The sequence below is a fragment of the Coffea arabica genome, chromosome 2e (assembly GCF_036785885.1).
Source record: "Coffea arabica cultivar ET-39 chromosome 2e, Coffea Arabica ET-39 HiFi, whole genome shotgun sequence".
Taxonomy (NCBI): domain Eukaryota; kingdom Viridiplantae; phylum Streptophyta; class Magnoliopsida; order Gentianales; family Rubiaceae; genus Coffea; species Coffea arabica.
The window spans coordinates 17,250,348-17,274,394 of NC_092313.1; the positions used below are offsets into that span (position 1 = coordinate 17,250,348).

General features: G+C 37.6%; 3 protein-coding genes across 14 annotated transcripts; 2 read left to right on the top strand and 1 right to left on the bottom strand.

Moving 5' to 3' along the window:
• The first annotated feature begins 6,068 nt into the window (after positions 1-6,068).
• On the top strand, positions 6,069-11,509 carry LOC113731383 (CDPK-related protein kinase). Of its 3 annotated transcripts, none has more exons than XM_027256634.2 (11): positions 6,069-6,904; positions 7,686-7,816; positions 8,097-8,138; positions 8,229-8,337; positions 8,608-8,686; positions 8,804-9,100; positions 9,181-9,293; positions 9,737-9,844; positions 10,206-10,268; positions 10,363-10,530; positions 10,758-11,509. In XM_027256634.2, the coding sequence occupies exons 1-11, from the start codon at positions 6,362-6,364 to the stop codon at positions 10,896-10,898; spliced, it is 1,794 nt and encodes a 597-aa protein (XP_027112435.2). In that variant the 5' UTR covers positions 6,069-6,361; the 3' UTR covers positions 10,899-11,509. The 3 variants fall into 3 exon arrangements, with proteins under 3 accessions (XP_027112435.2, XP_027112436.2, XP_071935545.1); XM_072079444.1 differs by having other exon boundaries at positions 6,800-6,922; XM_027256635.2 differs by lacking the exon at positions 8,608-8,686 and having other exon boundaries at positions 8,794-9,100.
• An 826-nt stretch (positions 11,510-12,335) lies between these two features.
• Positions 12,336-14,742, bottom strand: LOC113731384 (protein ALP1-like). Its single transcript, XM_027256636.2, has 2 exons — positions 12,749-14,742; positions 12,336-12,602 (listed from the first exon to the last, which is right to left on the bottom strand). Exon 1 carries the CDS (start codon positions 14,357-14,359, stop codon positions 12,974-12,976), a length of 1,386 nt encoding a protein of 461 aa, XP_027112437.1. The 5' UTR covers positions 14,360-14,742; the 3' UTR covers positions 12,336-12,602; positions 12,749-12,973.
• A 942-nt stretch (positions 14,743-15,684) lies between these two features.
• On the top strand, positions 15,685-20,326 carry LOC113731385 (zinc finger protein ZOP1-like). 10 transcript variants are annotated; one of them, XM_027256646.2, is made up of 7 exons: positions 15,685-16,387; positions 17,278-17,478; positions 18,031-18,112; positions 18,292-18,387; positions 18,473-19,734; positions 19,821-19,926; positions 20,016-20,326. In XM_027256646.2, the coding sequence occupies exons 1-5, from the start codon at positions 16,379-16,381 to the stop codon at positions 18,832-18,834; spliced, it is 750 nt and encodes a 249-aa protein (XP_027112447.2). In that variant the 5' UTR covers positions 15,685-16,378; the 3' UTR covers positions 18,835-19,734; positions 19,821-19,926; positions 20,016-20,326. The 10 variants fall into 10 exon arrangements, with proteins under 10 accessions (XP_027112447.2, XP_027112446.2, XP_071935547.1 ...); XM_027256645.2 differs by having other exon boundaries at positions 15,686-16,387; positions 18,031-18,145; XM_072079446.1 differs by having other exon boundaries at positions 15,687-16,387; positions 18,031-18,148; positions 19,821-19,936.
• Positions 20,327-24,047: the final 3,721 nt, after the last annotated feature.

Genomic DNA, 24,047 nt, shown 5'->3' on the forward strand with positions numbered 1-24,047 from the left:
ATTTCTTGGAAAACATTTACATAATGCATTAATCTTCAGCTAGGACAAAAGTTAGTATATACTTTTTGAAAAGAGAGAAAAAAAAAAAAAAAAAAGGAGCCGGGGGGGGGGGGGGGGGGGGGGGGGGGGGGGGGGGGGGGGGGGGGGGGGGGGGGGGGGGCGCTATATTGTTGTTCACTATTTCAGCCTCTAGAGATGATGAGATGATGCAGTTATGATTACGCTTAAATTATAAGCATCTGAAAGAATCCAAGGTCGGCTGTGTTCCCTCATTTTGAGAAAACTCCAATCCCACCGTCATTATCATTAAAGATACCCCTAACCACTACTTGTGGCCAAGGGGAGTTAATGGTTTGTTTTCTTTCTTTCTTTCTTTTTTTTTTCTTTTTGGGGTGGGGTGGGATTGGAGGGGGTGGGAAAGGGTAAAGTAAAAACGTTGTAGGAGTATTATTTACTCTGCTTATCCATGTTGATTTCTAGAAGAAACTGGATGCAACGTTAGCGTCAGGGCGATACACTGTCACACCCCCGAAAAAAAGAAAAGAAAAGAAAAAACAGAAGAAAGAAAGAGCTAGCATTAGCAACTCATAAAAAGAGGGACCACGCCTCTCCTCTTGCACAAAGGTACTTGTTTCTTTTTCTTGCCTAAAAATGGCGCTAATAATAGACTTGGTGTCATTAATAATCAGTCAAGTCGGAAAAGACACAAAGAAATAACGGAAATTAAAAAAAAAAAAAAAGGTGTTCTAGAAGAAATGGACGGCCCGGGAAGGAAAAGTTAAGGCCGTCCTGGCAAGTGGAAAGTGGAAAGTGGAAATTCCAATTGAAAGTCTCAAATCTCTCGTCTGACTGACTCGTCGTCTACTAAGCGGAGTGATCTTTGTTCGCAGTCGGAGTAATGCGTACGCCGATATAATAATATCTTGCTTAGGCAGTTGGCAGATATCGTGGTATTAAGTACTAGTTGAATGTATTAGTGGGTTAGTTTAGATTAGCAAATGGGTTTTAATTAAAATTTTTTAATTCTTTAATTTATTTGTTAGAAATATATTTTTGCGAGTGATCTACCAATTCTACTCCTAAAATTTGCAACCGGGTTGTTAGATGGTTTGATTCACAACTGAATTGATTTCTAGGATGTAAAAGTTTTGGTTTTTAAATGTGAAGGACCAATTTGTTTCGTTTTAAATGTGAGGGACGAAAATAATTTTTTTACGAAATATAGGGATGAAACCGGTCATTTTTCCTTTTTTCTTCCCCCTTTTCAGTTTTTGCTAACACCTGCTTGCTATCCACTTTTAGCAAATTAAGGAGGCAAAGTCTGAACCCACTATAATCTGGAATCACCATATCCGCAAAATAACTGTATAGTTTGTAGTACTAATCTAAATGTAATTTCTGATTTCACGCAATAACTTTGTGTCTAACCATAGACACAAAATAACTTTGTGGTTTGATAACTTAATTCGATATTTAAATTTAATGTGTTTAAATCTTAATATGTTCAGACGCATTTGATAACCAAAAATAGAATGTTTGAATTAATTAAATGACACTGAATTTTTTAGTCAAAATTTGCACTAAAAAATAAGTAATGAATTATTCACTTAACATTTAATTTGATATACACTCAAATGTATCAAATTTAGTACTAAATTAATTCAATAATTTAATATATTTAGACTTCAAATTTCAGTTTTCACACTTCAATTTTATCGAATGCATCTTATGTGTAATATCTGATTTCACGAAATAAAAGAATGCAAAAATTAAATTTCAAAATTTTTATTAGTAGAGTAGTGCATCATTCAAATTTCAAGGGGAGAAAATTCGAGTCAATAGAAGCACGCGGTGGATTGACGAGACTGGACCGGACAGCTGAGTTGCTTAGATTACACGTATGCGCATCCAACAGTAGCCTGTGGGGAAGTGGCAAGCTCCAGATTTTGCACTGATCAACTTTCATGAGCGCCATTAATGGTGGTAGGTCAGTTTTGAACTTTTGATATTTCAAGCCAATGGCAGCAAATTGATGAAAATAAAAAAGAGTTGGGCTCATTTAATTCGTCAATAAAGACGTGACTTTCCCATATTGAAGCGCGATGGAACAAGTAAAAGTTTTTCCGAGCCGTTTACTCGATACGATTTATGATTGGAAATGCATTACTCTTTTCCTATTTGATACCTTTTTGTTTATATTCAAATAAAATGTGTTACTACTGTTTCATTTCTCTGAAAACTTAAGTATATTTCCTTTGTTTTGCTGAAATTTCGTTTAATCAGGTCATATTCATTTGCAAAATAATCAAAAGACAAATGTTACATGGACCGCTGTGGTCGACCAATGGCCAGGAAATGTCTATTAGAATTTTTTCATTCAGAATTTGAATCATGTATCCACAGTTAGGGAGAAAAAAGAGTGTCAAAAGGGGTGAAATAGTTTTTTTTTTCAAGGGTTATTGTCACCTTATCCCCTAACATTTATAATTATTATCAGTTTTACTCCTACTGTATTTCCATTAGCCAACTCAGCAAGTTGACTGAAAAGGTGGCCATGTGACTTTTTCTTTATTGTTACTAATTTTTAGGATGAAAATATCCTTAAGCTCGTAATATTTACAACTGTCTTGATTTTTTTAAAAATTCATTTTCTCTTAAAATGATATGCATACTTTTTTATTCTTTTTTTTCCTTAAATCATTCACAAATCCCTTAATTTTTTAAATTTTTGTTTCTTCTCTTAATTTCTTGACTACTTGTAGTACAAGGTTATAATATGAAATTTTTCTAGACGTATCTAAACTTGTTTGTAAGTATAAAAAAATCATCTGAACTATTTCGTAGGTCTAAACCTTTTATTTTCACATGTAACGTGTCTTTTTTTCCGTCCAGTGCAATTTTGGAAGAAATGGACATTGTTGTCGTCAACTATTATTTTGCACTACGTATGTCATTTCATCTAAATCATATAACGCTGTTTGCTTTTACCGTTAGTTTGGAGATAAATTGACTAAAATATAATATTATGAGATAAACTGATAATAACTATAAAAAATAGGGGGTAAAGTGATAATAATCCTAAAAAAAAATGCTACGCCACTTGATCATGAACTGTTCGGAAGCTTCATTTGGCCACAATAAAGTCGGTTGTAGAGAGCTTCTTAGTTAGCTATGTAGCTGGCTCTAGTACGTTCCACTGAATGAAAATGAAAGGCCAACTTAATTTCGGCAATCAATCTACACGAGAAACTGCATAATGGATAATAATAATAATAATACTAGCAGCATTCGTCGGTGTCCATTTGTTTGGTCTACCATTTTTCAAAAGCAAGAGCAAAATAACATGCCAAAATATACCTGTCAAGGTATGTGCAATGCAACAATAGAAATACTCGATCGAAATGGTAGAGTTGGTATCATACTTTCTTGTTAATCTAGGATCGAATCTCTTCTGAGATATTTGTATTGTCTAATGCATCTAACCCTTCGTGTGATTGACGAGTTATTGCACAGGACTAAATTTATTCAGAATGCGCGCTCTTTCGGATAGCTGCTGCATGTTCCATTGTGAGCCGAGGAAAGTCTTTTAACATATGGAATTATGGATGCAAATTAACAAGCGTGAGTTTTGAAATACGACAACCGTCATCACAAAATTATACTCCTCCTATAATTACCTACTCTACTTCCATGAATTGAATTTAGTACAGAGATAAGATACAAATGGGTTTGCACATAATATGGAAAAATTCGTCATAAAGAAACGTCCAATTGAACTTTATTATGCGTCATGAGGGGTTATTTGGTTTGAAGTTGATGGATAGCTACAAAGCTTCTGCTGTGTCGTGATCATGTGATGAGCAGTCGCTCAGGTTCCACAAGTTTTTTTTTTTTTGGGGGTGAAAAATAGCGGCAGTAATGATTAATGACGTAAAAAATGGGCCTCACGTCTTTGTCCTTCTCCGTCTGGACTTTTCGCCAGCTCCAACGAGAAGGCAATGCAATGCAACCACAAAAAAATGATTAAAGGCTATTAAATTGGATAGCAATGATTTTGTGGCTCACAAGCATTCAAATCGTTAATTACGTGATTGGAAATCAGAAGCAATTCATAATTTCATCTGCCCCTTAATAGTTATAGCCACCTCATCAATCATCATCAGAGAAGTCGTACGTCATCACGTCAAGTATAGACATGCACCTAACGTGGTCTCCCCTCTCAACATGTATGATGTACCGTATACGTACTCTCTATTAATTCAATAACAAAAAAAAAATGAATTACAGATAATTAATATTTTTCTTAATTCAATATCGCTGTTCCTGACAATACCGCGAACTGGCAAATAAATTCGAAAAAAAAAACCAAAAAACTACTGATTAGTTGGTTAATCACACCCTCCAACACCGTCCGGGGAAGATAATCAACGACTTTGACCGGTAGACGTCGGTCGGTTCGGTGTATGTTTAGTGATGGAGGGCGGGATAAACCATTTAGGTTTTACGCACGGCGATGCCGTTTGCAATTTGTCTTTGCATAAATTAATAATTACGGCTACTGGCAGTCCAGTCCACGGGTGGACTATCCTAAAATGCTACTACTCAGACATTTACGAAGGTTGTAGACATTGACAAATCATACTTTACTAGACAGAGTTGCATCAAATCTTGATATCGTCTTTCAATCTCACTATGAAATTCCTTCAAAAAAAAAAAAAAATCTAATTATCAAAGACCACCCAAAAAAAAAAAAATTTGATAGCAGTACCACCATATAGGAAACTTTTTACAAAAAGTTGTGAATCCTGTTAAGTGCTAACTCCTAAGGGATTTTGCAAGCCACGCCTCGTGGTATGAAAAATGAGCAGTGTTTTTTAATCTCAATATTTGGGATTAAATTTGATAAATAAACCCTACAATATGCATAAAAAAAAAGGTTGTTATTTTTTAGACCCTAATAATAATAATAATAATTTTCTGTAGATACAGTTACTATGCCAATATTTAACAATTGCCCTTGTACGTAGATTTGCAAATTGCAATTGTGAAGTTCACTAGTCCCCCGCTATAACTGGCCGTTACATTAGCGATAGAGTATAAATTAAATTAAATGTAGAGCATAGAATTAAAAATTTCCTCACTGGAAAACAAAAGTGTTAATGACACTTTGCTTCCTTGAACTACAATAGTAATCACACTTTGTCCCTTTAAACTAGAAAACAAAAAAGAATGTACACTTTGTCCCCCTAAATTTGACTCCATCGTCCTTCCCTTCCCTCTCCCCCTCCTCCAAATAAAAAATAAAGAATAAAAAATGATGTAACGATTAAATTGCCTTTTTCTATTATTAAGCGTTTTGTTATTACAAAATATATCCTTTCTTACTCAAGAGCAAATATTCTAAGTATTATAGTAAACGTATTTATAATTGTCATTTTTATGTTTAAATTTAAATTCATCATTATCTTTTGATGCTTAAAATTTCGCCAAAATATTTTGTTCATACCAAATTCACTGATTTCTTACATACTATCTTGTTTCTTTTTCTATTCTTTGAAGTTCAAAAAATTTAAGTTTAATTTTATGGATTGCAAAAGACATTACGATGCATAAAGGTTATCCATACTTCATTGTGAATAAAGATTGACCATGGAAATTGCTAAACTCTATCTTGAAAGGAAAATTAAAGAATTAAAATGCAAGTAAATGTTGACAGTGTAATGAATATATAGGGAATTTCTTTTAAAAAAATTATATACAAATAATTTTTTCATCAATAATATTTGGAACAAAGTATATACTTAGTATTATAATTACATTGAAACTTAGTATTATAATTACATTGAAACTTAGTATTATAATTACATTGAAACTTTGTAATTGTAGATAGATTATTAAAGCAAAGAGTACATTTTTATGACAATGGGACAAAGCGTGATTAATACTGAGGACAAAGTTGAAGAAAAGTTTTCATGTGGGGGTTAAAAAATAAATAAAAATCCCTAACATCTGTTAGGGTAGGGAGATGAAGTAGGATTGTGGCTATAGGTCGGCGGGCAAAGTGTTATAAACTCACACACGTACGGGTCCACCAGGTTTTTCCAGTCAGCCCCACACTTCCTCTCCCTCAACCCCCAGCCTCCAACCCATCTTTCTCTATCTGATGCCATCTCCTCTACTCCTTCAGTCGTTGTCCACCTTCATCTCAAAGAATCCTTTCCACACCTTCCTCCCCCCCTGTTCTTCTTTTTCTTTCTTTCATTACTATTTATCCCCCATCGGGTTGCTTGTTAGTATTTAGATAGAAATGCCATTATAAGTTTCGGCCTCTCTGCTTCTCCGGCGAGCGCGGGGGCCAGATATGGGAGCCTGCACTTCTAAACCTCCTAAACGCAATCCCTATTCTACCCCGGGTCGAATCCTAGAAGAACCTTTACCACTTCCCGAAACTCCCGCTGCCGACGATTCTCGGGCACTCGACGCTGTTGATAAGAAGTCTACTCCTTTCAACTTCTACACTCCCAGCCCTGCACGTTACTTCTTCTCTAAGAAATCTCCGGCTCTTCCGCTGCCTTCCGCGTCCCCAAGTGCTACCTCCACTCCCAGGAGGACAGTTAAGCGCCCGTTCCCCCCTCCGTCGCCGGCGAAGCATATCAAGGCCGTGCTTTTCAGGCGCCATGGCGGGAAAAGTACAGAGACTATTCCGGAGGGTGAGGAGGGGGATGCTGCTGCTGCCGGGGCGGAGCTGGATAAGAGTTTTGGGTTCTCAAAGCAGTTCACCAGCAAGTATGAGATTGTGAAGGAGGTGGGCCGAGGGCACTTTGGGTACACTTGCTCTGCTGTAGCCAAGAAAGGTGATCTTAAGGGTCAAAAGTTCGCTGTCAAGGTCATCCCCAAGAACAAGGTACCCTCCTTTTAAGTAGTAAGTACTTGTTTTCTGCCTCTGTAGCCTGTAGCGAATCCCAGAAGGGTGATCTGAACGGCATTTTGGGTACACTAAGAACCTTATGTCAACCTTCAATTCGTTAAGTTAGTTTAACTATTTCCTACAATTTTATTTTTTTTTTGCGGGTTTGTGATGTTTCGGCTTATCTGTACTCAATTCGACAAAAAAGATACTGCCTGGTTTTTAATTAATCTCGTATGTGAAACTGAAAGATGAATTTAACTGATGTATTCGCACTAAGCATAATGAATAGTGGCCAGGTATCATTTTTTATTTGAAGCCTTTTGTAAGGTTAACTAGATACTACCTTGTATCTGGACTTGGTCAAGAAAGAAGGTTTTCTTTTTTGTGGTGGTGGTGGTTGGGGGGGGGGGTACCGTGCAATGATTTTCAGCTGCCTGTGCATTCATTGCCTTCAGGATATTCTGATTTTTGTAGCTCCTGGCAGAGTGGATTTTCAAGGGGCATATGTATCTTGCGAGTGCTGTCTTGCTTCTTAAATTCACTTTGATGAGATGTGGTTTATTCATGTATTTCAAACTGACTCCTCATTCCTGCTATTTTTCTGGGACATTCCATTTTTTGCATATGATCATGATGTGATGCTTAATCAGAGAACTAATTGTTGCACAGGTGGCTTACTGTATCTTGAATTTTACTAGATTTAAATTTTGGGTGCATTTTATGTTTACCTGTTAAAGTTTACTAAAAGGTCACATTGACTTTTCATCTTTTGCAGATGACAACAGCTATTGCCATTGAGGATGTGAGAAGGGAGGTGAAAATATTGCGGGCATTGAAAGTGCATGCAAATCTTGTACAGTTCTATGATGCATTTGAAGATCTAGATAATGTTTATATAGCAATGGAGTAAGAATCTGAAATTCCTTGTGTTCCTAAACAAGCTTTGATGGTAGATTGAATGATGTTTAGTTCCATTCCAAAAAGGACTAAAGTTGTATATTAAATCTCTGAAATGATGTTAGGTTGAGTGGGGTCTTACTCACTGTAATAAGAGCAGAAAAAACTATGCAACATTCCCCCCCCCCCTCTTTCCTTAATATTTAATTTTAAATGCTTGGATGGGTCATGACAAGCTTTTATGGGTCCTCTTCCAAATGGATGCTGACTGCATGTAATGCATTTCCAGGTTGTGCCAAGGAGGAGAGCTCCTAGACAGAATACTTGCACGGTGATTTTTGATTAGCATGATGAAATTGGCTTCAAAGTTTGCTGATCTTTTCAGATTTTTACACAATTTATCCTTGTGTATGCTTTACAGAGGTGGAAAATACACAGAAGATGATGCAAAGGTGGTCATGGTACAGATACTAGATGTTGTTGCTTTCTGTCATCTCCAGGGAGTGGTGCACCGTGACCTTAAACCTGAGGTAGGCTTTTTTTGTCCTTAAGATTTAGATTAGGAGGGCCTCTTAGCATATTTATATGTTCTAGTTTGGCTTAGTTTTATCATCACCTATAAATTTGACTGATACTGCTTTTTTGCTGCCTTTTACATTTAGATTCTTAGATGCAGCACTTCTTTGTTTTCTCTTTTTCCTGTGTTTGGTCTTCTTTTAATAATAGTTTTTGGATGATTGGTTTATACAATCTCCATGCAAATGTTTTTAGGTCATCTTATTCAGTTATCTTCTTGCCAGAATTTTCTCTATGCTTCGAAGGATGATAACTCCCCATTGAAAGTAATAGATTTTGGCTTATCAGATTTTGTAAGACCAGGTGAATTATATTTACTTTACTTAGGAATAGACCAGGTGAATTTTATTTACTTAGGAACATCTATTTGTCATCTATTTGAATTTCAATGTTGTATTCAGTGCTTATAGTCCTCTGCAGATGAAAAACTGAATGACATAGTTGGAAGTGCATATTACGTTGCACCTGAAGTTTTACACAGATCATATACTACAGAGGCTGATGTGTGGAGTACGGGCGTAATAGCATATATTCTTTTATGTGGAAGTCGCCCTTTTTGGGCCCGAACTGAGTCAGGCATTTTCCGGGCAGTGCTGAAAGCTGATCCAAGTTTTGATGAAGCACCATGGCCTTCCTTGTCTTCAGAGGCTAAAGATTTTGTTAAGCGTCTACTAAATAAAGACCCACGTAAACGGATGACTGCTGCACAGGCTCTAAGTTAGTATTTCCAGCTGCAGAAACTGCTGATTTTGATTATGTTTGGTATCTTCTGATCATCGTTAATTTTCTGGTTGTAGGTCATCCCTGGATCCGGAATTACAATGGTGTGAAAGCTCCTATTGATATTCTTGTATTGAGACTAATGAAAGCCTACATGCGCTCACCATCATTGCGGAAAGCTGCTTTAAGGGTGTGTGTCTAACATGATGCTATGGTACCTTCACTTGAACTTAGTTGTACATGACTTTGATTGCAAAAATTGCTTTATGTATCTTGCATTGTTGTTTTGAAGATTGAAGATGGTAGTGTGCAAAATTGTTTTGTTTAGAGGAATTTCTGTAAGCCATAGTGGCAAGCACAAGGAGGTGTGCTGTGTGTAGTAGAACCAAGTGTGGTTGCAGTCTTGTGTTAAACCTCTGGCTTTATTAACTATTGAAGATATCAAGTAGGACTTCATATATGATTATTTTTTACTTTTGTGTACTTTTGAATAGAATGCATAATTTGTTCTATGTTGTATGATTGGTAATAGGATTTTGGAAAGTCTTTGAGACTCCGAATAATTGCACAGTAAGAGTTCTACAATCTTCAACTTGGAAAACTGCAATCATACGTATTACATGTCTTTTGCAGGCATTGTCTAAGACGTTGACTGCAGATGAACTCTTCTATTTGAAGCAGCAGTTTACATTATTGGAGCCCAACAAAAATGGCTCTATAACATTAGAGAACATCAAAACGGTTTGTTGTTTCAGCATGATTATGCAGTGTTTGCCTGTTTTCATACCACCCAAATGAAGTAGTTTTTGGCTTGTGGAATCAAATTTCCAACTTTCACATTTAAGCAAATGCTCTAATCCCATTTTGAATATTCATGAGCTTCATTAAACTTTGCTAAAAAAAAATAATTGTACATAATTTCCCAAGAGGAAGGAATCAACTGTGACGAGACCTTTGCTCCACGACTCCTGACTCATTCAGCAGTTTTCTAATTTTGTTTTTTCTTCAACATATGTCCCCTCTCCAGGGGCACAAGATTTTTGTGAATTCTTTTGTTTATGGTCGGTGAGATTTTGTCTTTTAATGTCTTGTATGTAAGCAGGCATTGGTGAAGAACTCTACAGATGCTATGGAGGACTCCAGGGTTCCTGATTTTCTTGCCTCGGTAATAAGACAAGTTGTGACTTTCTTTTTAACTTCTATGTGAGACTGTTCCTGATGATCTAGCTGCTGTTTGTTTGAATTAATTTGAATGGCAGCTAAATGCACTTCAATATCGAAAGATGGATTTTGAAGAGTTTTGTGCGGCTGCATCCAGTGTCCATCAGTTGGAGGCACTTGATCGCTGGGAAGAACATGCTCGTGGTGCTTATGAGGTCTTTGAGAAGGAAGGAAACCGAGCTATTGTCATTGAAGAACTTGCATCGGTTAGTCAAGTGCCTCTAAGATCTCTTCCTCCTCTGAGCCAATAAATAAACAAATCGCCTGTCTTATTTAATTTTTGTTGACATGGCAAATTGGGAGTCATGATATGTTAATGTTTCTGGGAGTTTTATGTTCAGGAATAATAGATGCTGATTTATTCAGGACGTAGTTTGATGAATGATTGTGACTCTGTTTATCACTTTGTAACGACACATAATGATGCTTTCAGGAACTTGGACTTGGTCCTTCAGTGCCAGTTCATGCCGTACTTCATGACTGGATAAGGCACACTGATGGGAAGCTTAGCTTCCTTGGATTTGTTAAATTATTGCACGGCCCCTCTACCAGAACACACTCAAAAGTGCCTTGAAAACTGGAAACGGAATTCTGCTCTGGCACAAAAGTTTCCTACGCTCGGTGCACTGGCAATTTTTGCCCCTTCAGTTTGTCTTCAAGGTAAATTGTAGGCGTTTATGGCACGCCGATTGCGCTCTGGGTGCTTGACCGGGCATCAATTTCACTTTTGATTGACCTCAGATCCAGATGGTAGACTGCTGTGCCTACTTTGATCGTTTTGCCATTTCTTGGAAGTCGTCAGAGATCCTATCGGGTACAAGGATTGTTCAATTCTCTAATATTATTGCTTCACACGGATTACTAAATGTTATAGCTAAATTACATAGATATCATAGTTGAAATCTCTATTCATGGCATGGTGGTTGCTTCAGTAGAAATCAAAGATGTAGGAGGACCAAGATGTGTATACTGTAATTAGATTGGATGGGTGGGAGTGGTTTGCAGTTGACATCAAGCAAGAAGTTGTCTGCTGTTGGACAAAAAACCATATGATAAGGCAATTACATGTATAGAGCAGTAGTTTCTGTTTATAGCCATGTTGCAGAGCAATCTATGCGCATTATTCATCTTCTTCTGCTGATGTATTAAAACACCTTCAAACGTATCCGCATGTTAGGTTGCTTCTTTTGTGCTCTCCTAGTAGTTTGCTGTTCACTCATTCAAAGATTCTGTCGCCCCCATGCAACATCAACTGTTTTTTCGGTTGCGTCTTTAATTAATTTGCTTTGCCGACGACGACGTCGACGTGGCTGTCTGTGCTCCTTTAACATGAAGTTCTCCACTGTCAGCAGTAATAACTGATAAATTTTCTGAATCTTCATCTTCAACTTTAACCTAAGATTTGGTGGGTCGAAGTAGTTAGTTAGTACCTCTGCAGCCAACAAAATTCATACTTTTGTCTGATCATTGTAAAAGCCACAACGTAATTGTGCTTCCAAGTAATCTGGTTGTATTTGTTCTCTGTTGATTTTCCATCATAATCTGATAGAACTAAATCATTAATTGCAATTGCGGAAACCAGATTGTTTACTTTCGGAAATAAATAAAAAATTTGTCAGGACTCGGATTCGAATCAAGTGGCACTCAGCACTGGTCACTGATCTTTCCAAATGCTTATCATGCGAGAGAGGACCCTGCAACTTTTCGTAATTTTCAGTATGACCTAGAAGACCAGCAACTGCCCGACGCCATTGAGATAGAAATACGAACGGTTTTTTTTTTTTTTTATAAACAAAAAAGAACTAATGGTTTTCAGTTAATCTTGAATAAACATCTAAATATTCATCTAATGGTTTACACCAGCTTCTATATATATACATATATATATATATCCCCCCCCCCCCCCCCCCCCAAAAAAAAAAAAAATAACTGTACAAGGAAATAAAAAATACCCTAAACACGTTTCGGGTTGAAGCCGAGTGAAGAAGAATTAGAGTGCTCAAACAAAAACTTTGGAAAGGCATAGGCATGGCCGAAGGGGCCACGGTTTTATTGGTTGGGCATCATGTCATTTACAGGCATTGCTTTTAAATAAAATTACAAAACAATTCACAAAGTAAAACAACACAGCCCAACACCAGCAAACAGGTACCCCCAAAAGATCTGAGGCGAAAGCAAATGAAAAGAAAGCATTCCGCCGTAGCACCACAATCATCTATCTGCCAAATGTCACCGAATCTCTGCATCCTCGAAGCATATGACATGGAACATTCAAATCCTATAATGAGATCTTATCGGTCAAAATTGTAAGCATAATTTGACGGTAATAGAGAAAAACAAAAAAGCTTAGCATAACCAAAAATAAACATCAAAGACTGAAACAGAAACTAGAACAAGGCAGATAGTTACAAATCTTCATCCGACCTATTTAGTGTCAGGCCAAATTCAGGTCGACTTCTCTCCCGAACAGCTACAAATTCGCTACAAACCGAATCTAATTAAAGCAGATGTGAAGGAAAAACACAGGGGTCAGGATCAGCTGTGGCGAGTTAGATTGCATGTGAAGAGGGATTTATATTTGAAAGCTTCGTCAAGTGAAAGCTGCTAAAAAGCATCAGCCGACAGGGATGAATGATGATGCTCTTCCAGTCACCTTGAAGAAAGTCGTTGGTATAGATCATCCGCCAAGGCTTGTCTCAAGCTCTCACCGTAATAATAAAACGACTTCTCATTCTCCAACACCCTCGGAGCTGAACCACTCTCTTCTGGCTCCTTCCAGAGATCAGGCTCCGGCTCTCTTGCAATTTGGCACAAATTATGCAACACACAACATGCCACAATCGTCTGGGGAGCGTGATTGAGACCAACATTCAAGTCCTGAAGGATTTTCCACCTCCCCTTGAGCAACCCAATCGCCTCTTCCACCATCTTCCTCGCTTTCATAATCCCCTCATCAAAGGCATTCTGCGCTGGATTCCCCGTTCTATTCCCAGAAAACGGAGTAAGCAAAAACGACAACAAGGGATAACACCAATCCCCAACTATATACGGCCTAACATGCTGCCCCCTCACGTTCATCGCTTTATCCCACACGATGTCCCCCGATATTAACCTGTTATACAGCAAACTATCCCTAAAATGAGTAGCGTCATCAAACGCACCGGGGGCTTTCACACAAACATCCCAGAAAATTTTCTTATGATCCGCGACAACCTGAAGCAAAATCGAAGGGAACCCGTGTCTGGAATAATACATGGAAGGGTTAATTATGTCAGACTTTAGCTTATGAAGTCTCACAGCTGTTCCATCAATCGCCCCACATATGTTAGGCAATGCAGTTAGCTCCTGAAACCCCTGCGTGGTTTCGACCAATCGGCGTCGACTCACCGGAATTTTGATGAATTCTGGGTAGAGTTTGGTGGCGAGCAATCGGGTAATCATGTTGGTAATCTTGGAAATCAAGTAGGGTTCAAGGGCATACCGGGAAGCTAGGGTTTTAGCAGAGAGTCCATGGGAGAGTCTGGAGAGAACCATGGCGACGGCGTAGTCAGAAGGGAGAGAGAGCTGGGACTGAGTGATATAGGGTTTAAGCTTGTCGACGACGGTGGTGAAGACGGGATAAGAAAGCCCGTAAAGAGATCTCCATTGGGCGTCGCGGAGAGGGGCTTCCATGGCCCAGATGTGTTCGGTGGAGAGGGCCCGGAATGCGGAGACGGAGAATTCGGCGTTGGCGGTGGAGGGGGAGGAGGAGGAGGGGGGTTTATTAGAGGTGGCGGATTTGGGGGTTTTGGTATTTCTGTTGGAGGGTTTGGAAGGGGGTTGGGAGGCGAGGTAGGAGAGGACGGAGGCTATGGTGAAGAAGAGAAGAGGAGCGGCGGAGGTTGAGGTGAGGAGGGAGGTGGGTGAGGTGGCGTCGGAGGAAGAGGCGGAGGAGGAGGTGGAGGAAGTTAGGTCGGAGAGGAGGGAGGTGGTAGGGTCCAGGTGGTTGTGGAGGTGTAGTAGGTTGGATAGCATCAGCATGAAGGATTGATCCATTTTGGGGGTGTGCCTTTCTTGCTTTTCCGTTGGAAAAGAGAAACTTGATGGAGATGGAAGTTTTGGGCTTTGTGAGGTGATATGTAGCAGGGGATCAAGGGATATGGCGGAGGCGGAGGCGGCGGCGGAGGTGGTGAAGTGGGTAAACCGACCCACTGGCGCTGACCCGCAACGTTTTCATCTGAATTTTGATGATGGATTGACTGCTTTCCGCCAATTAACAGGTTTTTTAGTAGCGCTTTAACACATTAAGCCAAGCAGTTTGGATTGGAAGAAGGAGAAAAGAGAGGAGAACAGAAAGGTACTGTGAAAATTGAGGCTTTTCCGTTCTTTGGGACTTCTTAACCCTTTTTTTTTTTTTTTTTCCTTTTTTTGACATAGACTTCTTAACCTTCAAGTGCTGAATTGTCTCTCCAATAAAACTGGAGAGAACCGGAGAAAAATAGAAAGAAAGTGAGTTTAGCTGCATTAAAAAGACTTGAATTGTTCATCATAATAATATACCTCCACAATCTAGAATTTAAAAGTAGATGAGTAAAACACAAAATCTAAGAAAGTTTTTTTTTTCCCACTCATGGCTTCAAAGGGGTCTGCTTGGATTGATCTTTTTTAAAAAAAAAAAAATTCTCCTTGCATTATGAATTTGTTTTTTAATTTTTTTAATCACTATTTTATATACATACACCAAATCACAAATATGTTACAATTTTTTTTTGATACTAATTTCTTTTCCACATAATCTTATATTGTGTTCTTGCCATTTCTAACTCAAGTTTTGTATCCCTTTCTTCTCTTCTCCTGACTCCTAAACTAGGCCTTAGAAAATTAACCCATTATGACTTTAATTATTTCAAAAGCAACACAATACAATTCAAATAGTAAAGCATATTGCTTCATTCGCACTCATTTTGTCACTCTCTTTCTCTTCCAAATAAGGGTGCAGTCAAATCGAGTCAACCTCGAGCGAAAAAAAATTTGAATTTGAACTTGAGCTGGAGTTTATCAAGCTCTTTAAAGTCGACTCTTTAATACTAATAAATAACATATGTGTGTATATGAAACTTAATTGAGTTCGATTAAATTCGACGAGTTTTCGAGATTCACATATTAGATTTGAACTGAAACTCATCAAACAATTCGAGTTGCTCAAATGAGCAAACTCATAAATTACTCAATTGAGTTTGACTCATTTACATACCTACTTCAAAATTTATCGTTTATAGGTAAAATGTTAAAGAGATGGGCGTGAATGATAATTTTAAGAATGTTATTAACACCGCCCTGTTCTTTTTAAGAATATTTAAGATCTCCAAAAATATATGCTTTTGTCCAAATCACACTCTATTATGTGCTGAACTCAAGCACTCGAATCAAAGAATCAAAATCGCGAAACTGTCACTTTGAGCAAAAATTACTTGATCTATCTTTATCTTAGTACTAAATTGTGCTTGCACGGATCTGATTGAGCCGGTTCATCAAGTAAGTGGGTCAGGCCCTGCACTCACAACTACAAAGAAGCAAAGGAGAGATATCTCAGGGCTAAGATTCCCCGTTCTGTCTCCGATGCTCAAGTTAGTAATTGAGAGAAAGAAAAGAAGGTTCGGCACAAAGAAATGAGACAAGTAAGAGGGGTTGTAATTTACCTTTAGCATCTGGAGGAAGAGAAGTATTTATAGGTCGTGAGAAAGTTCATAAGAAGAAAAAGGCGTGCTAGCTTTAATAGAAAACGTTCTCGTTCTACTCATTCATTTTTTTCCTAATAACAACTTCTTTACTAAAATCGTGTCCTTGGCTTGACCTGTGCGTCTGACTAGTTGAGAAAGAAAGATAGAAACGGAGGTGTAAATTCCGGGAGGGAATATTGCGCTAGGGTTTCTGCCAGAAAAGCCCGTTAAATTTGAATGTCGGAGTCTTTCCATCAATTGACCCTCCAGAACGCTTCAAATCTGCTGTTTTCTTGAAAATTAAAGATTTATAGTACTATCAATCTTGCTTCAGTAACTTCTGCGATTTTCAGCCATGACTGAGGTATGATCCACCCCTTCCTTTCTCCTAGATGTTTCTCTTTTGGAAGTTTATTCGAGGCTTTTATACTGTCAGTTGCAGTTCAGTTTCCCGGTGAATAATCACAAGATTAAACCTCTGGTTTGTTAGATTTTTGTTTAATGATCATACGCACTTGCATATTTCTCAAATTGACTTAATATTAGCCGAAATTCGGTCATGAAAAAAGCTGTCTTCTTGCTCCCTCAATTTTAACCCTAGTTGGATTGTAAGATATTTACGGAATGGAATTTGTTTCTCTTTATCCCTCCCACTCCTTTGATGCACCTTCAAACGAAGTTATTCACATCTCAAGGAGTTGACGCTTGTATTAATATCTAATAACCTTCAGAACAAGTGATCCCAATAATTTTACGCTGATTGACTTTTCTAGAGGTTCCCCCACCCTACAAGTCATTACTAAGCATAGAGAGGCTTAAATGAGCCTAATAAGCGGCACATTATGGTTTTTAAGCTTCTTTTGGTTTTCTTTTCCCCATGAGATTAAATTCAACTTGGCTTGATTATTATCCAAGTGAAGCTCAAGTAGCTTGACTTTTATTCATAAAGTTTCAAGTTCTATGCTTCTTGAACCAAGTTTCAAAAGTTAAGGAACATAAAATCTTGTTTGGGCATGGTTTGATTAATTTACGAACTCATTGGAAACCAGCTTTTATTGGTCCGCGTTTGGCTCCAGTGCCAAGTAGCTCTATTCATCTTTAGGCTTAGTGCTAACTAACTACATCTTCTTAGTTGCACTCTGTTTTTGCTAATCCTTTGCTGCTAATGTGTGGATTTTGAAATATGAATATTCATGTATGTCTGGAATGTTGTACTCTAAAATCCGTACACTGACTTAGTTTCTGGTTCTCCAGTTTTGGGTTAGTCAGGGTAACAAATGGTGTGACTTCTGCAAAATTTTCATATCCAACAATCCTTCCAGCATTAGGAACCATGAGCTTGGTCAACGTCACAAAGATAATGTTGCCCAAAGGCTAAATTCCATGAGAGAGCAGAAACTTGCTAAAGAGAAAGAACAAAAGGAAGCTGCCCATGCTCTTGAACAAATTGAAGCAGTAAGTATTTCCTGTTTGGTTTGAACATCTCCTTTACATTTTAATAGTGTTAGTTATGAGTGTGTGTTTCCAGTTCAGTTTGAGCAATGGTGTGCAAGATCTAAGTTTTGTTGATTCCTAGAGGGTTGTCATTGGTATAATATGCTCATTGTCGTGGTGTAGTTGATTTTGAAAGTCATACCAGACCCTAATAGTTGCTGTGTGTCCGGTAACGCTGTGCATTTCTGTTTAACATTTGTGCATGTATAGTCTGTACTGATGGATATATTCATGGACAGAAGTATCAGATGGAAGTAAAATGGTTTACACTTCCAAAGATCTCTCTTGATTCTATTTAACATCGTTAGCATTTTTTTTATGTGGTGTGATCACTGATCAGTATTCTGTGCTATGAAATTCTTCCATAACTTTCAAGTCTAATTGGCTGAGAACAAAAATTTGATTCTGGACCTTCCAAATTGTAGATTGTGAATGATTTCAATTTTTGTCACCATCATGTTTATGAATTCATCAATAATACTCATGTAGTGTTTAAATAAAAAATTTTGACAGAAAGCTAAGCGCAGCTATCAGAAGGATATGGCAAGTTTCCAGGAAGCAAGAGATTCTAATTTACAGGCATTGGTGACTCAAGGTGATGGCAATGGGACTGCTAATGGGTTTTCTGGTGGTAAACATATCTTTCAAATTACCTTGTCCCTTTTTGGCGTGAAATTTCGATCTACATTTCTGTTTCCCAATAAATAATTCAATAGTGGCATATCTCTTGGTTGTAGTTGGAGTATTTATTCTGAATGGTTTTTCTGATGACAGAGTGGGAGATGGACGGCTCATCAGGCTACTACTACAATCAAACCAGTGGTTTCTACTATGATCCAAATTCTGGCTTCTACTACACTGAAGCTCTTGGTATTGTCCTTTTTCATTGTTTTTTGAGTTATTGCTCCCTGGAAAGTCATTTGCTAATGTTTTCGTGTAATATGTAAAAGAGCAGGTAAATGGGTGCCACAAGAAGAGGCACTTGCGTCAATTTGCGTTACTTCAGGATCCATCCAAAAGAAACTTGCTCTTAAAAAGCCATCATCATCAGAAACTGGACCATCAACATTGCATAATAAAGGTTCTGTAACCTCTCAAAGTGCACCTCCACCTGGGCCCGTTGTTTCAAATGCATTAAATCCTATGAGAACTGCCAAGGGTGCTCCTTCGAAACTCACTCTCCACAAGCGGAAAAGGCAAGATGAGAAGCCAAAAGTTGTATCTGCAGAGGAAGTAGCTGCGCTTAAAGCAAGGGAAGCTGCTAAGAAAAGAGTTGAAGAGAGAGAAAAGTCGTTGCTTGGTTTGTATAAGCACTGAATTGTACTTGCTTCTGATCTCTCCTTTTGAACATAGCAGGTATGACTTGCGGAGGAAAGTCTAGTTTTGATTTAGATTAATAAAAGTTTACCGTATTACATTCCTGACAGCCAGAACATTTGCTTGGTCCAGTAACTTCTTTTGAATCTGAGGACAAATTAAGTCCGAGACTTTTTTCCTTAGCTTCATCTCCCTGTCCTCACCCTTCAATGTGCTAAATGGTATTCTTCGACTTTTTGCCTGTTTGATGTGACATATTTCCATTTTGAGGTGCTTTGGCTTTCAATATAACTCCTGAATTTCACATGTTATGTTCCTATCCTAGGAGAGCATTCTGTCAACCCATTTGTATATTTTATTTATTCTCGAGTGAAATATGATGTATCTTCTTAGGAGGGTATCATTATTCAGGGACTGGGGCCAGAACAAATGTCTTGTTCTATGTAATGCTGGAGGAAATTGAAAAACAGTAGATCATGACAGTTCATTGATAATGGACAAACATTTGTTTTCAATGATTTATAGATGAGAATGTGAAAAGGGTTTATGTGGCAGTTGTAGTAGCTTGGTTGGGCCATAGGCTAAACCACTTAAAAACCCAAGTGATGTTCTAGTCCCTGTGAACCCGGACTTTTGCCATTGGGTCCTGATAAGTTTCTTTGATGAAGGAAGGGAATTATTGTACACTTGCACTGTTTTTCCATTATACTTTCACAGTTGGTGGTGCAAACATATCTCAGAAAAGCACACTTTCATGCCAAGACATAAAGCAATCAAGAAAAATGAAAAATCAGGAGGGTCAAAAGAAAGAAATCCGGTTCACCTTTGGCCATACCACTTTGACTACTCTTTCGGTTCATCACCGACTGACTTGACTTTCCCACCTCCTTCTGAGCACGTGTATGTAGTCGGAGGTTTTACTTTTGATGTGGGCTTTTTGGAGTCTGGAGATCTCAACTGACTATTGATTGATTACCTGTATACAGTGCAGGAATTGTGTAGTAGAGTACTTTCTGCTGCATTGCAGAGCGAGTCCTGCAAAGGCCTTGTGTAATTCCTTCGTGGGCCAGCCAATTATGGATGAAAACACAGGTTGGGAAAGGTGAAAATCTCCTAATGAATTGTTTGATAATCAGCCCGGTTTCCTGATAGAATATATGATCTTTCTATTAACATTACAGGAGATCTTCAAGCTGCCCTTTTATCTTCTTTTCATTTTGGCAGTGGACTGATACGAACAATTTAACAGTGTTGGCTGTGCTATTTCAGCTGGATGTAGAGTAAACAGTGGTGGTTTGCATTGTAGCATAAGAAAACGAAATACTATGGTGGCATCGCTTTGTTAGTATACTACAATATGTTAGATATGAAAAACAAACATTTTGATCTGTTTTTTCAGAAATGATTCTGCAGCATGATGCGTTTGTGAGGGAGTACTACATGCTCTCTATCTTTTTTACACATTTGACTAATGCAGTTCTGCTTTCTTATCTATTTGTGTCTGTTTGGATCCTTCTGTTTTTCAATAAAAATTTTTAAAAAGTAGTCTAAAAGGTATTCTAAAAAATAGTCTAAAATTTTTTAATATTTAAAAAATATCTCAAAATATATTTTAAAAACTCTACTACTATTAAATATTTCAAAATATTTTTTAAAAATATCTCAAAATATGCTCTAAAAACTCTGTTACAGTAAAATTTTTTTAAAATACCTTAAAAAATAGCTAATCCAAATGGAGCTGGCCGCCTTTTTCCCGAAAAAGAACAGAGGTCCGTTTATTAATTTTCACCTCATATGGTAGCATCTAGCATCTATAACCAATTCTATCCTAGCATAAGGGAAAGGAAAAATCCAACCAGGCTATATGTGGGTGTAGTTGCAGGATTTTAAACGCCTGATCTAAAATCCCCTTGGTGGCCAATTTACTAAGGACAAGTTGGTTTCATTGATTTACTCTTTGTTGGCAGATGAAATGAGGTGGCGGTTGGGCTTTCAATGTAATTTTTGACCAGTTTGTTTTTGTTTTCAGCTCGCCCATTCATTGCACGCATTAAAGGACTTGCTATGAGCCCAAGGTCAAGGTATGATCTTGGTAGGAAAAACACTTACCCACCTAATTTAAATCCTTGGTTGTCACATTGGATTAAACTTCTTTAGTTTGGGATAGACATGGCAATAGGCTACTAAAGAGCGGACTGAAGATAATTTTATGGAGTTTTTGGAATCTACAATAACATATGAGGGAATGCGAAGTTGGTTGCTGAATTTTGAAGATCAGCAGCAGTATGGGCCAGTTAAGTAATACCATTTTGTTGTCCAGATCAATAGATTTGGAGCTAAGGCAGTTGTTTTTTCTTTGTTTTTTTTTCGTAGATGACAACAACTACTGTATAATCTATCTGTTCTAAACTACAATACAAAACTCTATTCCAAAAAAAAAAAAGAAAAATCCTCGGGGATCCTTTCTTCCTTCGACCCAAAAAAATGTTTAAAAAAAAAAAAAAAAAAAGGAGAAGAGGAGAGAGAGGTCTTGTTGTTCATGCTTGACCCGGGTTGTTTGTTTTTGACTAGACATGTCAAAGAAATCGGCAAACTAATTGATGATGATAGAGTAGTACGTAGTATTAAATTTGGTCGTCAAATCAAATGTCAAAGTCTCAGACGTTCCGTAAGTGTTTGTCTAGGGCTAAGGGCCAGTCAGTCATGGTAGTCTACGCTTGCAGCGGCACGTGCGCTGCTGGATTTCATTTTTCCTTTCCAGTTCCGACGGCTGCTGACTAAAGTCATCGCACAGCCTTCTTAATTTCCAATCCATAACCCCGGATCACCCAAACTGCAATCCGCCCCTGAAAAGTGATTTAAATGACGCTTCCGCCACCACCAATCAGGTTATTGGGGGTAATTTCAGCTTTGCTCACTGCCTATTACTACTAGTTTTCTCCTTGTAAAAGGAATTTAGCTGTAGTATTCATGCCAGATCAATGGATTTCTTTTTTTCAACTCTCACTTCTTTTCACATCCTTTCTACTTTTAACTGTTAGACTCAAAATTTGAATCTTGAACCTTAGTTTAGAGAAAACTCTAAGAACCCTAGACTTGTTTACCATTTTCACATGACTAAATGTTTTAACTTTGGGCAAAGCTAGGAAGTTTAGTTGAATCTTATCTCTTTCTTAATTTTGGTTGTTTAGCATTTTTTTTTCGCTTGGCGGATGATATGAGTTAGTCCATCCTTTGACATGTCAAACTTAAATAGATACGTAATAAAGTCGATTAAGTAAGATATGTGCTTAGTGTGCTAAATGTGCTTATGATGCTTTGTTTGGTTCTCGGAAAGTCTCGCCTTTATTTGATGTAGGAAAAAATTGTTGAAACGAATAGTAAAGGTATAGTAGGGCACCTTCTGTTTTAGAGGTGGGTTTTTTCCTCTAATTTTTTTTGACCCTTTCTTAATATAGAATAGATTAAGAGTAGTATAAGATTAAGTTTGATAATCCACTTCAGCACTTAAATTTAATAGATTAAAATCTTAACATATTTAGACCATTTGATAATGAAAAATTGAACATTTGAATTAATTAAGTGGCATTGAATTTCGTAGACAAAACTTGTTTTCAAAATTAAGTGATAAATTATTCACTTATCATTGAATGTAATATGTACTCAAATGTATTAAATTTAATATTTAACAATTCAATAATTTATTGGATTCAAATTTTAGATTTTAATTTTATCCAATGTATCCTAAATGTTGTTGACATAGTAATAGTCGTATAAATATTGCCGATTGATAAAAAAAAAAAAAAAAAGTTAAAAGAATATTTCTTGTCAATCGTTGAAGGTCCATAATCACACCTCCAATTGTATTTTCTATTAAGGGTTTCATAGAAAAGGTGATTCCTAAAATGCATCTGGAAGTACCTGTGCATGAGGCTTTCCGGAATCAGAGGAATAAACACATGATGATTTTCTTTAACAACCATGAGGTGTGGCCGTGTATGGAGCATAAAATCCGAAACAACCACCGACACCACCATGGAAATGTTATGATGATCTATATCATCACCGCCATCATAAAGTTCAGGCTAATCTTTTTGCATTTAAGAAATCAGTACGAGAGTTATAAAGTGATGCCAAAGCACCTATTTTGAGATGATTGCATCCACCATTTGGTCGGTACTTTTTTTTTTCTTTTAAAGATAAAAATTTGTATGATTTTGCTCTAATCACCGTCATGGATGGATCAGAATATGTTTGCGAAATCACAAATCGTTTACAAAAGTTCTTGCAGATCATTTGTCAGTACAGTTCTTACATGGACAGTAAATTTTAACACATTATTTTTTTTTTCTGAGAAAATAGTTTGCCTTTATCAACTAAGCCAAGCATTTGGTCGGTACTTTTAACCCCGTGTTAATTCCCTTTACACTGGTCGGTTATTGGGCTAATGCCGAATATGCTCTGAAGAAAAAGGAAATTGAAAAATTTTGAAAAGAAAAAGGTCAAAAAGTGGTAGCACAATTCCAGGCTTTTCCTTTGGTTTTCCTCTTAATCCCACGACATAACCTTACGTGCATCTGGAATGTTGATAAAGTTAATTCTTGCTTAGCTCCTTCTTTACCCTACAAGAACAAGCAACTATTTTGCTTTGCTAACCCAGATCCCCCACATGAATATCTCCTTTTCATTTTTCTCTTCCTTCTTTAGTGAATGTTTCTTGTTTAATCCTAGTAAAGTTGCAAGAATGACTTTTTCAATGCTTCACGGGCCTCTACTGATGATTCTTAAAATGGATAATATTCATTAAGATTGTAATCCTGCATGCAATGGTATAAATTAAACAGGACTCTTATCATTTCTCTGTGCCATAATGGGATGGGGTAATGTAGAATTTTGGGGTGCTATGGCAGCCAACCTGAAAACAGTTGGGATAATGGCTCTCAAATGGTTCAAAGACAAATGTGAAAACACGAGTGGATGTCTAGCATGAATGTGACGACGACAATCCTTGGCTGTGTGAACAGCGAACATTGTCAGACAGGATAGGAATCCTATTTTTGGGGGGCGAAATTTACCCAAGGTTTGACAATTGGCACGTACTGAACCTAAGAATAAGGTGCCCGCAAATAATCCTATGCTTAAGATCTGAGGTCTCAATTCCATGAGACAAACTGTGCACCCCAGCAAGTTTGCTGCATCAAGCCTTTATAAAC

Excerpts from the sequence above, each read along its gene's own strand:
- LOC113731385 (XM_072079446.1), top strand. Across the intron at positions 17,479-18,030 it reads CTCTTGAACAAATTGAAGCA|AAAGCTAAGCGCAGCTATCA; the intron begins GTAAGTATTTCC and ends AAATTTTGACAG. Across the intron at positions 18,388-18,472 it reads CTACTACACTGAAGCTCTTG|GTAAATGGGTGCCACAAGAA; the intron begins GTATTGTCCTTT and ends GTAAAAGAGCAG.
- LOC113731384 (XM_027256636.2), bottom strand. The coding sequence starts at position 14,359 with ATGGATCAATCCTTCATGCTGATGCTATCCAACCTACTACACCTCCAC.
- LOC113731383 (XM_027256634.2), top strand. The coding sequence starts at position 6,362 with ATGGGAGCCTGCACTTCTAAACCTCCTAAACGCAATCCCTATTCTACC. Across the intron at positions 6,905-7,685 it reads AGGTCATCCCCAAGAACAAG|ATGACAACAGCTATTGCCAT; the intron begins GTACCCTCCTTT and ends CATCTTTTGCAG. Across the intron at positions 7,817-8,096 it reads AATGTTTATATAGCAATGGA|GTTGTGCCAAGGAGGAGAGC; the intron begins GTAAGAATCTGA and ends ATGCATTTCCAG.